The sequence below is a fragment of the Lactuca saligna genome, chromosome 3 (assembly GCF_052625555.1).
Source record: "Lactuca saligna cultivar CGN05327 chromosome 3, ASM5262555v1, whole genome shotgun sequence".
In the NCBI taxonomy this organism is placed as follows: Eukaryota; Viridiplantae; Streptophyta; class Magnoliopsida; order Asterales; family Asteraceae; genus Lactuca; species Lactuca saligna.
In genome coordinates this window covers 60613059-60627170 of record NC_136419.1, presented here as the reverse complement: position 1 = coordinate 60627170, position 14112 = coordinate 60613059, and the positions used below count along the sequence as shown (strand labels likewise).

Sequence of the window (14112 nt, the reverse complement as noted above, 5' to 3'; positions counted from 1 at the left end):
AGTATGGTGGTGAGCAGTTGTGGCGAAGGATCTGGTTCAGAATTCGATGTCGACACTAAGCCGATTGATGAGCAGATGTGGGAGTTCATCTCATCGGAGATCACCCGTAGTATTTTGGAACAGACTCCTGTGATCTTTGGTACAATCAAGGAGGGGGATCATGGAGATTATGAAGGAGCATCTAGAGGCATAGTGTTCTGGGATTATGGAGTTGTTGGATGAGCGACTCGGGCTTTTTGGGCAAAGATTGCGACAAGAAAGTTTGCTGCGCGAACTCCCTTATTTCGAGAGTTTAAGGTTTGTGGAGCTCCAGAGTTTTGTGGGGCTAAGGACCCCATTTCTAAACACTGATGGATCACTGACATGGAAAATTCTCAACGAGCGAGTTTCAGCCATGAGGGGGAGAAGGTGGATTTTGCATCTTGTCTTTTATGGGACCAAGCCCGTGATTGGTGGGAAGAGGTCAATAGGTCATTGGGATCTACAACCATAATGGCCATATCATGGGAAGAGTTTGTAATGAGATTCTAGGAGGATTTTGCATCGAAAATTAAGGTGCAACAGCTGGCGAGGGTTTTTTAGGGCCTTTGCCAAACTATTGAGACTGTGATAGAGATCACTTCCAAGTTTTGGGAGAGGTCCTTGTAGGCTCCATAGTATGTATTATATGAGGAAATGAAGAATGTGAGGTATCATGATATGTTGAGGGATAACATTAGGGAGTTTGTGAGCGTATCATGATGTAAGACCCTGAATGATATGATTTCTAGATCCCAAAAGCGGGAGATTGATTTGGAGCACCTCAGGAAGAGGAAGCTAGAATAGGTGCATCTTTTTGTGGGCCCTATGAAGAGACCCAATACTTCTGATCAGCGAGTGAGAGGCCAACAGGGCCGAGGTCAATGCAACATGTGCAGGAAGTAGCATGATGAAGTTTATTGATCTCGTGGCCCGGGTTGTTACAAGTAATACAGGCTTGGTTATGCTAGTAGAGATTGTCCCCAGGGGACGAGTTTGTTATGTTTCCACTGCAACCAAGTTGGCCACAAGAAGGCTGACTGTCCGGAGTTGAGTAGGGGAGCAGTGAGGATGCCTGCTCTATCTACTCTAAGGATTATTGGTAGTTGCGAGGGCATGGTGGTTGTTCCCATGGTGAGGAGCCAAGCATTATAGTCACTGGCCGAGGATATCTGAATTCCACCAGTTGACGTCGCAATTATGTGTTGTTTCCTTTCCTTCATGCTCTTATTATTTGCGTTTGTGATGGTATGTTGTGTCTGAGACGTTGTGTGTGGTTTATCTAAGTCTCCACCTAGAAATTACAATTTTCCTCATGATGGTCTAGACATTTTATTTTGAAAATTTTCATATTCCATTTTTCATACCGAGAGTCGTGCTTAGAGGATATTCAGGTGAGCCGATTTTTGGATATCAACGTGGGAGGCATTGATCACCGTTAATGTAAGATTTAAGTGAGAGAAGGCCACCAACTGGTTCGATCTTTGATGGTATCAACAAGGAACTCAAGGAATCCTCAAGGTGGGCATGTTGAATTTGAATGCAGGATTTGAAGGGGTCTTTTGGGGATACACGACATTGAGGAATTGGTTTGATCGTGGGTGTAAGATTCATAATTTTCAAATTTATACCTTCGAAGTGTGGCCAGTTGCAAGTTCGCATAGGAATTACTCTAGTGCAAGTAGGTCGTTGAATTAGTTGGGTACCTATCTCAACAGTTGAGATTTTTTTCTTCGTCATCCGATGAAGTCACCGAGGACTTATAGCAGATTCAATGGAAAGTGCTCAAGAATATTGAGCTCGTTAGATTTCAGAGAGTATTCATTAAATTTTGGCAGGTGTGTTCGCTAGGATTGGATAGTAATGGAACACTAGTACTTGTGAGCTCAGGTTGCAGACAACTTCGAGTAGTGGTTGGAAGACCGCAGTTAAATCTTGTCACACACCCAGCCTCTGGCGGAAATGTCAGGGTGTGCGATGTAAATAAGTGATCACAATTATTGAACATACATTAAACAATATAAATATACTCTTCTATTATTACTGAAATAAAAAATTACCTTAACAACTACTATTACTAAATCGAGACACACGCCTAAGAATTCTGCATTTACAATTGTATAATATAAATAATAGACAGTCATCTGAATGAACACTTCTGACTTGCTAAATAATCTGAGAATACATGCATTAAGATACGTCAACAAAATTGTTGGTGAGTTCTATAGGCACCACTATAAAAACTACGTTTAATGACATGAAAACGCCTGTCAAGGAAGCTCCGATCATAAAGGAAGATGACATGCATTTGCATGCCGTAAAATTTTGACACACATTTACGACATGCATATACGACACGCAATGTGTATCATTAAATCCCCTGTCATAAAGAAAGAGGACACACATTTTTGCATGTTTTTCGAATTAAATTATAATTTTTTTTATAGATTTACTATTTTTCGAATTAAATTATAATTGTTAGGTCATATATTGTGGTTTATACTTTCCTTTTCTAGGCCTTTCTGGTTTTTGGTTTAGGGCCGAAATCCCCATGAGTTTCCTTGTAATTGGATCGAATCTCATGTGATTTCGGTTAGGCTTAATGTTGTTTTGTTTGGGTTTTGGGTTGCGCCTTGGTTATTAGGTATAGGTATAAATAGTGTTATTTGAGCCTTGTAAAGTGAGTGAGACGTTTTTGTGGTGGCCAACAAGCAAAGAACGAGATCTAGAGAGAAATAGAGAGAAAACCAAGTGCAATCAAGAATCTTATGTACCAGACTATTCATCTATAATAGTGTGCATTGAAGATTAATTATCTTGTTCTTATTCCATATTATATCTTGCACCATTCACTTGATTGGGTTCCATGCCATTATAGTGAAATCCGATTGATACGTAGCGTTTAGGGACTTACAATTGGTATCAGAGCTTGGATCGGTATTAATCGGGTCATTGCAAACGGTTTTTCTTGGAGTTTCTTGATGTTTTTGCTTTATATTTTACGAAGTTTTTGCCTTTGTTCTTCGTGTTCTTGACTGTTTTAGGGAGTTTGATCAATTTTGGCATTAAAAAGTTGAAAATTTTGTGTTTTGGCAAGTTTTGGGGCGTTTTAGGTCAAAATCCGCGAGATTTCGGCGTTAAGCTTTTGGATTTGCTCAAGCCCTAGTAGATCTCGGAGACTCATCAACGTTTTCGTTCGGCGTCGCATGTTCTCGGTCCGTAGGTCTCGGCCTCGCAATCTTTCGGTCCGGGTTCTCGGTCTCACCTTCTCGGTGCGAAGTATTTCGGTCATACTTCTCGGCCTCGCCTCTCCGTATTCAGGCTTCCCAGTCAAGCTGTTTTCGGCGCACATCTTCGCATTAAGTGTTTTCAGTGTGAGAATTCTCGGTTAGGATGAGAAGCCTCGCATTTTCGGTCTAAAAATCAAGTTTTTGGTATTAAAGTCTCGTTTTCGATATTAAAGCTTCGTTTTTGGTCCCAAAGTTTCGTATTTGTTCAAAAATTCGTGTATTCGGTCAAATACCCTCGTTTTTGGTGAAGTACTCTTGATTTTGGTCTTGAAATTTCATTTTCGTCCTAGAATTTTTTTTTTGGTTAAGGTTATTCTTTTTGGACAATTTTTTTGACTTTCATCTTTTGACTTTTGACTTTCAAGTTATCATGTTTGACTTTCAAGTTTGGTTTTCATCTTGGACTTTCAAGTTTGATATTTTAAATTTGACTTTCGAGGTTTCAAGTCAAAGGGCATTTTCTTGGCTTCACAATCAGTTCTATTTTTGGTAAATTATCCTTTTTGGTGAATAATGAATTCGTCAATCACTAAGATTAATGAAACTTCATGATCTCAGTCTTGTGAAACTAAAATTAAACATTATCGTGATCAACATGAATTATTAATTAGAGAAATTGAAGACTTTAAATACAAAGGATACACTCTCAGAAAGGCCCAAAAACCATTAAAAGAAAAACTAGAAACCAAAACCAAGGAATTTAGAAAACATCAAGAAGAATACAACATAAAGTGTGAACATTATGATTATGCTCAACAAAAGATTGTCAGTCTAGCTGCCAAGCTTAACACATTGAAAAATAAGTTTGAAAATGCATACTTTAAGTTTTAAAAAATTTGATGTGTCAAGTAAAAAGGCTGAGACAATGATTGAAAAACAATTAAAATTTAAAGATAATCATAATAAGGGTCTAGGGTATCATAGTGTTCCACCTCCATTCAATGATAACTATACTCCACCCCTTGAAACCAATGAGGTAGAGATATCTGCTCAGTTTGGCCAGCCCCATGTACCAACTTCAGTAAAGACCGAACAATCCGGTCCAACTAAGAGTATTGAGTTGAGTGATACTAACGCTTCTAGTTCATGTGCAGGTAAAGTAGTGGAAGATGAGAACAAGGAAGACATAAATAATTCTAGTTTCGTTAATTTTTTTGATTGTCTAACTAGTCTCTCTTTGAACTCTGAATATGTTGCTTGTAATTCTGTTGCTCCTAATAAACATGTTGTTGATAAATACAGGCCACAAAAACAAGCGAAATAAACCGCTTAATGTAAGTGTGTTTGTGGGAACAATCAGAGACAAGACTTGGGCACGCTATCAGGGACAGGCGAAAACAACTTCCACATGAAGAAACAAACATGTTTTTACCATGGAATACCTAGACACATTTCCAAATGTTGTCCAAATTGTGCGGATGTCCCCTAATACAATCAAGGTTGAGAGAATATACCAAGAGGGAGATCTTCCAAACGAAACCCTTCGAGGTTACATTCACACAATATTGACTGGAACGCTAAGAAAGGTAAGAATCAATTTCCCAAGGACAATAAGGGAATGTATCACAAGAATCCAAATTGAAGAGACAACTCTGTTAGACCAAGATCGGTTAGGACGAAGTATCATGATGGCCGATTTCAAATTCTAAAGAAAGTGCTGAGGCATCCATCCGATCAAACAAGAAATGGATTAAATCCAACAACAGATGGGTACCAAAGGTTTACACTCCCAAATCATCTAATGATTCTAAATTTTCTTCATCTTTTATGTGTGACAAACAGGATATGTCATGGGAGAGAGTACCCTGTGTAGATGATAAAGGTCAAAATAGTTTTAAAATGGACTGGGTTCCAAAAGGAAACTAATCCCGCACTATTGAGGATATGTATCCATTGCGGGTAGGAAGAAAGAAAAGGATCACAAATGGGGATTGCACTTAACGATGTGAAGAATTGTTGAACTTGTTAACTTCGTTTCAGAATTGAGACACAGCTGAGGCTAAACATGTTGTTGCATCTTCGTGTTGTTCTCAAATCATCTGGATGAAACTTCAATTGCTAAAGTACATTTTGATTTTTCTTCTCGATACTTCTAAGTTTTTCCTAACTTGATTTGTTTTGAAGACAAATTTTTTCATTTTTGCGCATTTATTTGATTTTCTTACTTACCATGCACAATTTAAGGGTGAGAAATCATATATATATATATATATATATATATATATATATATATATATATATATATATATATATATATATATATATATATATATATATATATATATATATTAAATAAAAAATCAAAAATAAAAATAAAAAATAAAAAATACAAAAAATGTTTTCTTTCGTAAGTACTTTAGGGAAGTGATATGAAGTTTAGTATTAAAGGGAAATCTAACATTCGTGTAATGCACTAAAGCTAAATTATTTAGACTTTATGTTTAATGTGTTGGTAGGCACGGAGGATGCATAATTAAATGACTAGACACAACTGGAAATGAAAGGACTAGAAAATGTTAGTCATCTAGACTTAGATAGTTTCATTTGGACTGACCATACGACGCTTTTATAGATTGAGCAGTGAGATAAAGTAGGTTTGTGTGAATTTTTTCTTTCTTATCCTCTATGTCAGTTATATGTTGCCCCCTTTGCATGATCGGAAGATTCGACCTGGGATGCAACATATGCATCTCTATCTCTATGCATATCTCACTATGCATCTTTCTATCTATCCATGTCAGTCATATGTTGTCCCCTCTGCGTGATCGGAAGATCCGACCTGGGACACAACATATGCATCTTTCTATCTCTCTAACCCTCAATCTATGTTAGTTATATGTTGTCCCCTCTGCGTTATTGGAAGAGATCCGACCTGAGATACAATATATGCATCTTTATATCCATATTCTCTCTCAAATAATTGAGCGCTCACCTAAAGTAAGGAGCTCTTTGGAATTCCTTGATTGCTAGGGTATGTCGTGAACTGGGGAACACTTTCTAGTGAGCTTAAAATTGAATTGGTACATAACTAAAGGTTGTCTGTAGATCTCGTTGTTTAATTTAAGTGGACAATAATATCCTTGGTTGTCGTCAGCTAAATGGTCTATTTAGGAATATAATCACATTGTCTAGTCATTGATAATCTGTCAAACTTGTCAATATCCTTTGTGTTTAAGTGGATCACAATATTGGTGATTGATCAGAGATAAACATGCAGGTGTGTGCTGATAAACGATATTGAATTGCTTGACAACTTTGATACCAAAACTTTATGTTTTGTACATTTTGTATCTTATTTTTGTTTTTGTTAAATTTGTTCATATTTTTCTTCTATGCATAAATTCACGGGGAGAATTAAAAAAATCAAACAAAAATCATAAAATCTAAAAAATCCAAAAATATGTTTATTGATGTTTTATTTCCTTTTAAGAAAAATCAAAAATACAAAAATATTTTATTTTTACTTTTGAGTGTATTGTATTTTTATTTTTATTTCTTAGTTATCTCTAATGCATGCTAAGTTTATTTTTACTTTTATTTTTTATCTCAAAATTTCATTTGTCTTAAAAAGCGAATTCATAAAGAAGAAGAGACTCAAGGAGACTATATCGGAATTTTCTGAGCAAGGAGAAAAAGCTTGGAAAAGAGTTGATGGTTATTACACTTCACTTTATTTTCACAAGGAATTGAAAAATTGAAACTGTACAAATAGTCACTTAGGCAGTATCTTTCTCAGAATTGTTGTATTTAAGGAATTAAAAGTCTGAAACTGTACAGATATCATGACACCATGACGATGCACCACGTAAGGCATGATTATCGCTGAATGTCTCGCCAAGGGCCAAGTGAACTTGTTTAACTTGAAAAAACTACATTGAGGTCTATGATCTAGGATATGCAGTGGCTAACATCAAAATAGCGATGAGTAGTTCTTTGATACTCAACAAATCACAGTGCGTTCCTCTGTGTTCATACAGATACTACGAGTAGTCTCCTTCTGAGCCAAGGCTGGGTCCTTGAACAGCTGTGGTGAGAAAGGTCTTTATGATTCTATGATCCATAGGGACTTTTTGGTCACGATTACTTTTCAAGACGCGTTTGTGATCAACAAAGAACATTCATTCGAAGGACCAAGAAGTGAAGATTATTTTTCGACATTCAATTTCAACCCCAGAAGCAACGTGAAGTTGTACTCGAAGTTTTGTGACAGATTGAACTGAAGCCTCCTCCATCAATTTGTTGTTATCTGTGAACTTGCTGAAGTGATCCAGAAGAATTGGTCTCTCTGTTATTATCTCTAAATTTACTCAAAGCTTTAAGTGCTGATTTTCAAGAATCCTTACAAGAAGCCTCTACACCCAATGTATTTTCAAAGTCTGATTTTTAGAATGAAGTCTAATTATTCAAGATGAAGTCATTCATGCAGAAGTTCATATCTCCATCTTGAAGTTATGAAGAAATCGAAGATAAAAGCTGAAGCCAAGAACAAAGCGAAGATTAAGAAGAAAAGAAAGCCACAATCCCAGGGGGAGATTGTTAGGACATAAGAAAAGAAAGCTATAAACCAAGGGGGGGGGGGGGGGGGGGATTTTTAGGTCATAAATTTTGATTTATAATTCGCTTTTCTAGGCGTTTATGGTTTAGGGTCAAAATCCCCATGAGTTTCTTTGTAATTGGAGCGAAATCTCATGTGATTTCGGTTAGGCGTAATGTTGTTTTGTTTGGGTTTTGGGATGGGTCTTGGTTATTAGGTCTAGGTATAAATAGTGTTATTTGAGCCTTGTAAAGTGAGTGTGACGGTTTTGTGGTGGCCAACAAACAAAGAACGAGATCTAGAGAGAAACAAAGAGAAAACCAAGTGTAATCAAGAATCTTATGTATCAGACTATTCATCTTGTTCTTATTCCATATTATATATTGCATCATTCACTTGATTGTGATTCCGTACCATTATAGTGAAATCTGATTGATACGTAGGGTTTGGGGACTCATAATAATGAATGTATCATAATAAAAAAAATAACATATTATAAAAAAAAGATAATACATTTCACAATATAGTATGTCAAATACATATAATAGAACACAATGTTAAATAAATGTAATGATTGTTATTTAGGGGTTTGAAAGTACATTGCTTATAAGGGTTTTCCCCAACTATACAATTTGATAGTACATTGCTATTAAGGGACACCTTCTTGTTTCACATAACGTATCAAAAAAATCCGTGGTCTCATTGGTTTGCCTGTAGGTATACCAGGTATACGAGTTGAACTTGGACTCATGGGCGGTTCTTCACTAGGCGTAGATTGAAAGTAAGAACTTGAAACAATAGCCGAAACAAAAAACTTCTGTTAATCACACAACCAACAACCTTTATAAGAAAGTCAAAATGCATATATATACACACACACACACACACACACACAACCTTCCTTGAAAAAAGCTAATTGAAAATTTAAAATTGTAATAGTTAACAAGAATCAAGAAGATAATCTTGTATATGATATACATTATGATTGCATATGCATGTGAATAGAGTTATATATTTATAAAGACCCAAAAACGAGCTTTTATGCAACACACAACATATCTGGTCAGGAAATGCACTTAGAAAATTGATCAGTTTAGCAGAATGATCATCTTCATCTCTACTTGCTCGTTTCTTTTCAGGTGTAGCATCTAAAACCCCAAACATAAAAAAAGTAGCATATTATAAATAGAAAAAATATTTGAACTTTGGACTAAACACGGTAAAAACCAGATAACATGGGGAACCTTTTTGTAATTTACTCTAAAAAATATCTTACACTGTTAAAAGATTTGGAAGCGGTATCTTTATGCAGCTATGAATTCGATGAGCAAATGTATAAACTAAAGCTAATTTGCATTTAAACAATGATAAAATCAAAAGTTTTTTTTACCACTTAGAAAAGCTTTAATAACTTTTTTTATGAAAAAGATTCAACACTTTAGTGCATATGGACCATTTATTGTATTTATTTACTTATTTTCTTTTATCCCTATCATCATATGAAAATTTTAATGCTTCATTTTTTTTGACTAGGTAATCTATTTTGTTAGTTATACAAAATGAAAAATAAGCATTTATTAACATACGAGATCCTTATTATATTTTTGACTAATCAATCTATTTTGTTAGATATAAAAAATGATAATGAACATTTTATTTACATACGAGACCTTCATTAATTCTTTGGCTAATAAATCTATTTTGTCATATATATATATATATATATATATATATATATATATATATATATATATATATATATATATATATATATATATATATTTGTGTGTGTGTGTGTGTGTGGGGGGGGGGGGAGAGAGAGAGAGAGAGAGAGAGAGAGAGAGAGAGAGAGAGAGAGAGAGAGAACAAACTTCCAGTTATTTCAAGTTTAACAATTATTTCTTTCAAATGATAAATACTAGCTATTGAATATGGAACATCTTCCTTCGTAAGAGTATCACTTCAAAACTAGATCTAATATTTGTTTTCAGTTTTCTTTCACACTCATCTAATACAGATAAACATGTGATTCTTGATTTCAATTCTAAACTTCATTGCTAATCCATCAAACACATTAACTTTTTATGATTTTGTAACTGATAAACAACAAAAACACATTAATTTTCAAGAAAACTGCTCATACAAAAAACACAATAAGATGATTACCTGTTTCCTTAGTAACTTCCAGCAACTTTTTTTTATGAATGTCAGCTACGTCACTCAAAACACCCAATTCCATATCCTTCAAGTATCTATAGCAGAAACAAACTCCAAAAAATGAAACACATTCTTTTATTAACAACGAAACTATATTAAAATAGAAAACAAAGGCCATAGGAAGGGTGGGAATTACAAAAAGGTAAAACAGAAATACAAGAGAAAAACAACTAATACAACACCATATAACTTTTCTAAGGAGAACTACAAAATTATAGACTCCCTTCAGGAGACCACCATATCATTTTGGAGGGGAAATATCACTCCAACAAAGCTCTAAAGGCAAAATCAATAACAAACTAGGCCTAAACAACCTTCAAAATAGCTCCAGGGAAAAAATGTCATAAATGGCAAGAGACAGTAGTGAAGAAAAAAAAAAGTATTGCATGTTACACATTACAAGCACTGAAGGTGATTGACCCCAAACTAACTAATCTAATTCATGCCTTTTCCCCTATGTTTTATGCAGGAGAATAAGAATAACATAATATCATCCACCATTTTTTGAAAATATATCTTTATTTTCCTAAAAATCACATCATTCTTTGCAATCCAGACTAACCAAAGCACAGTTCCAAAAACACATCAGTTACTTTCCTGGTAGTTCCATTGGACTAAATTTTGAATAAGATTTTTTTAGGAAAAGCTTTGATGCAAGTGAAATGCATCTTTATGAGTTTTAATACCATCATTATACCACCGAAAGTTTGAAGTATCATAAACACACGAGGGAAAGAAAAAATCGGAAAGCATTTTTAATAGTAGAAAAAAATCTTCAATCGAACCACAAATATAAGGAATGAAAAACCAGAAAATGTTTGAAGGGAAAAATAAACCTAGTGGAGTTGCATAAGAGAATTCGATTTATACCGTGGTTTCTCATAGTTCTTTGTGTTGCTGGTCTCCATAGCCAACTTAGTGAAGATGGTGAAGATTTGGCCCTAAACCGTCGATGCGAGAAGATGAAACAGAGATGTAAAGTATTAAGGGCTCTAGATAGGAAAAAGGCATCGAGTACAGATGGAGAGAAGTTATATGAACGATGGTAAGCAAACATTAATGTGTGAAACTCGAAGAGAAAATTGAACTTGCAAGATAATGCATCAATTAGACCTAAGGCTTGTAAGGAGAAGGGGGTTTCATCCTGTGGAAACAAGGGAGAGGAGAACAAGACAGGGTTTATAATTTTTTGGGATTTCATTTTCCCCCTTAACTATTAAAAGGATGGAGAACGCGCTTCATGAAAAATTATAAAATAACGAGATGTTTTTAAGGTAGGTGCCCTTAGTGTTTTTTTTTTTTTTTTTTTTTTTTTTGAGACACTAATATTAGGAAGCGTGAATATTCGCCTTCTAAATATTTCAATTTTTGGGAGTGATGACATTATTTTTAGGATACGTACTTTTGTGTATCATAAAATCGCGTGTGTCATTGTTCGCATGTCATTATAGGGCTAGTCGTGAGGTTTCGACACAATGTATTTTTATAACCAAAAATAATTTATATACAGTTAGCTGGTTGACCGGCTTTATAAATATTTATTTTTCTATCAAAACTATAAAATAATTGAGTTATAAAAGTGTACTAGGTCTCATTTAGAAATATCATGCGTTCATATCCAATAGTATATATATATATATATATATATATATATATATATATATATACACACACACACACACGTCAAACTTATATCAAAAATGCATTTTTATATAAAGACTTTGAATAACAAATTATATAAAAATAAAAAATGTTACCCTTTATGAAAACATAAAATAACCAAATTGACTCTTGAAATTTAATACAAGAAATGATATAGTTATATGTAGAACCCATAAGTTTTGAATTTATAAATTTTGTAAAAATGTGTTGTGGCATTATTTAATTATTATCTTACTTAATTTGGGAACCGATACTTAACCAGTGGGACAAACTCCTCCCACATACATATGGTGTTTTTGTACAAGAATGAAGGATTTATATACATAACTTATTAGTTGTAAGTTATTACACCTTAATCAGTCGTGTCATAATATTAATTAAGTGTTATATGACTTAATTTGTAGTATTGACACTTATCGTTTTGGGTCACAAACTATTCCACTACCCATAGCATCTTTCAACTAGTATAATTGAACAAAAATCTCGTATAAACCCAATATCGATTATATACAGTAACGAAACAAAACTGAGATTTTATAATGAACTCATAAACGAACTCATGAGACTACACTTTTTGCACTGGCTCCATAGTAGGATATGCTTAAGTCATTCACTCCGTTATAACACATGGTAATGCTCAATAGTACTAACGTTAACGCCAAAATTCATCTCATCAGACGTAGTTGTAGCTAGCAACTCCAGGCGGACAGTCTAATCGTATAACATCAATAGTATGACACTTAAACCTGTCGTTAGTCGTTCTTTGCAGATTAACGATTATGAAAATAGAGGGTTTTCACCAAGACACACAATCTTAGTATATCCAACTACACAACCCAAATGGCTTACAAAATGAACCTAAATCATATCGCTTTATAAACACCCTAGAGTGTTGGATCCTAACAATGTGTCTAGACATCTTACCCTTAAACTTAACGTTATAAGATTGTTGAATACTTAAAATTTGTTGTTTACGAATAATATTTGATTAAAGTCTTTTAGTATTTGAGATTCGTAAGACTTAATGGATTTCCAAATTTCTATTGTCTGTTATGGCGAAATTTGGGCAACATAATGACTGTTTTTATAACATTTTCTAGGTTTCAACCAACTTGAAACCAACCATTCCTAATATTCAATAAATTTCATAATTGATATGATATATAAGTTATTTGGTAACGTTCTTAAAATCATAGAATCAATTATGTTATCATATATGATGAATTTCATATTGCAGTAAAAATGATTTATATTTTAATAATTATAAAAATAAAATATATCATTTGTTTAAAATCATTTCTACGTTATGATCAAGAGTAAAATAATAATAATTTATTTTTGCTATATTTTCAATTAATTATTATGAATTTGTTCAAACGTCGTTTATCAAATGTTTAACTTAATGTACATTTGTTTTGTACATTATTATGTTGAATAGCATCTTTATTTATATATAATGTCTTTTCATGCTTTCTCAACATCTTTGTGCATGTAATCAACAAGGCTTTCAGTTTAAGATTCGTCAAACATATTTATATCTACATAGCAATCTACTTAAAATCATGTGATTTTTACTAATATTAATTAAAATTTCACAACAAAGTATAAGTATATTATATATTAGCAATCTACTTTAATTTGTATGATTTATTAATGATTTATAACATTTTAGATTGGTATTTAATAAATATTTGACCAATAACAAGTATCATGCATTTTAACGTATCAACACTTGAAAATCATCAAAACTTCAATATTATTGTCCCCCAAATATCAAAACTGTAAAAGAGGGTCATAGAAACTATCATTCAATGGGTGATCTCGATCCATGTTCATTTTGGTGAAGCTTTTCGTGAATAACCGTGATGTCAACTTTCATGGACTTTAAAACATTACCAAGTTTGTTTTGTAATATTTTAAACTAAAACGACTTTTTTTTTGAAATCTTTATATTAAAAAAGGTCGTTTTGTAATTTATTTAACACCAGGGGATTGTTTTTGTAATGGATTAATCAAATGAAACCATTTTTGAAATGACTAATTCAAATGGGACCTAATTTGGAAAAAGTCTAAATTTACATTTTATTAGATATTTTGAGTTCTACATATGTATAATGTATATTTGTGGTATAAATCTCGATTCTCAATTCGCATACAATCATATCGCCTCATGAGTTTTTTTTAAAGTGCCTGCTCAAGATCTTGTCGTTGTGATTCCAAAAACACAGACGAAATTTAATTCTGATATACCAAACTCTAGGAATCAATATTTAAAGTTCCAGATTAATTGCTTCGGATTCGATAGTTTTTACGAATTTGATTTTGGTTGAGGTTAAAAACATTATAAAAATGAAATAAAATAATATAACATAGTCTGAGTTTAAAAAAATG

General features: G+C 33.5%; 1 protein-coding gene across 4 annotated transcripts; it reads right to left on the bottom strand.

Moving 5' to 3' along the window:
• Positions 1-8333: 8333 nt before the first annotated feature.
• Positions 8334-11255, bottom strand: LOC145033704 (uncharacterized). 4 transcript variants are annotated; one of them, XR_013677662.1, is made up of 3 exons: positions 10930-11255; positions 10009-10094; positions 8334-8659 (listed from the first exon to the last, which is right to left on the bottom strand). XR_013677662.1 is itself a non-coding variant. In XM_078982262.1 (3 exons), the coding sequence occupies exons 1-3, from the start codon at positions 10965-10967 to the stop codon at positions 8782-8784; spliced, it is 333 nt and encodes a 110-aa protein (XP_078838388.1). In that variant the 5' UTR covers positions 10968-11255; the 3' UTR covers positions 8745-8781. The 4 variants fall into 4 exon arrangements, 1 of the variants encoding a protein (XP_078838388.1); XR_013677663.1 differs by having other exon boundaries at positions 8334-8630; XM_078982262.1 differs by lacking the exon at positions 8334-8659 and adding an exon at positions 8745-8990.
• Between the last annotated feature and the right edge of the window lie 2857 nt (positions 11256-14112).

Bases quoted from the DNA above. Each gene is read 5' to 3' on its own strand.
- LOC145033704 (XM_078982262.1), bottom strand. From the start codon at position 10,967: ATGGAGACCAGCAACACAAAGAACTATGAGAAACCACG. The intron at 10,095-10,929 runs GTATAAATCGAA...TTTCTGCTATAG, and splicing joins AAGAACTATGAGAAACCACG to ATACTTGAAGGATATGGAAT. The intron at 8,991-10,008 runs GTAATCATCTTA...TTGGGGTTTTAG, and splicing joins GGAAGTTACTAAGGAAACAG to ATGCTACACCTGAAAAGAAA.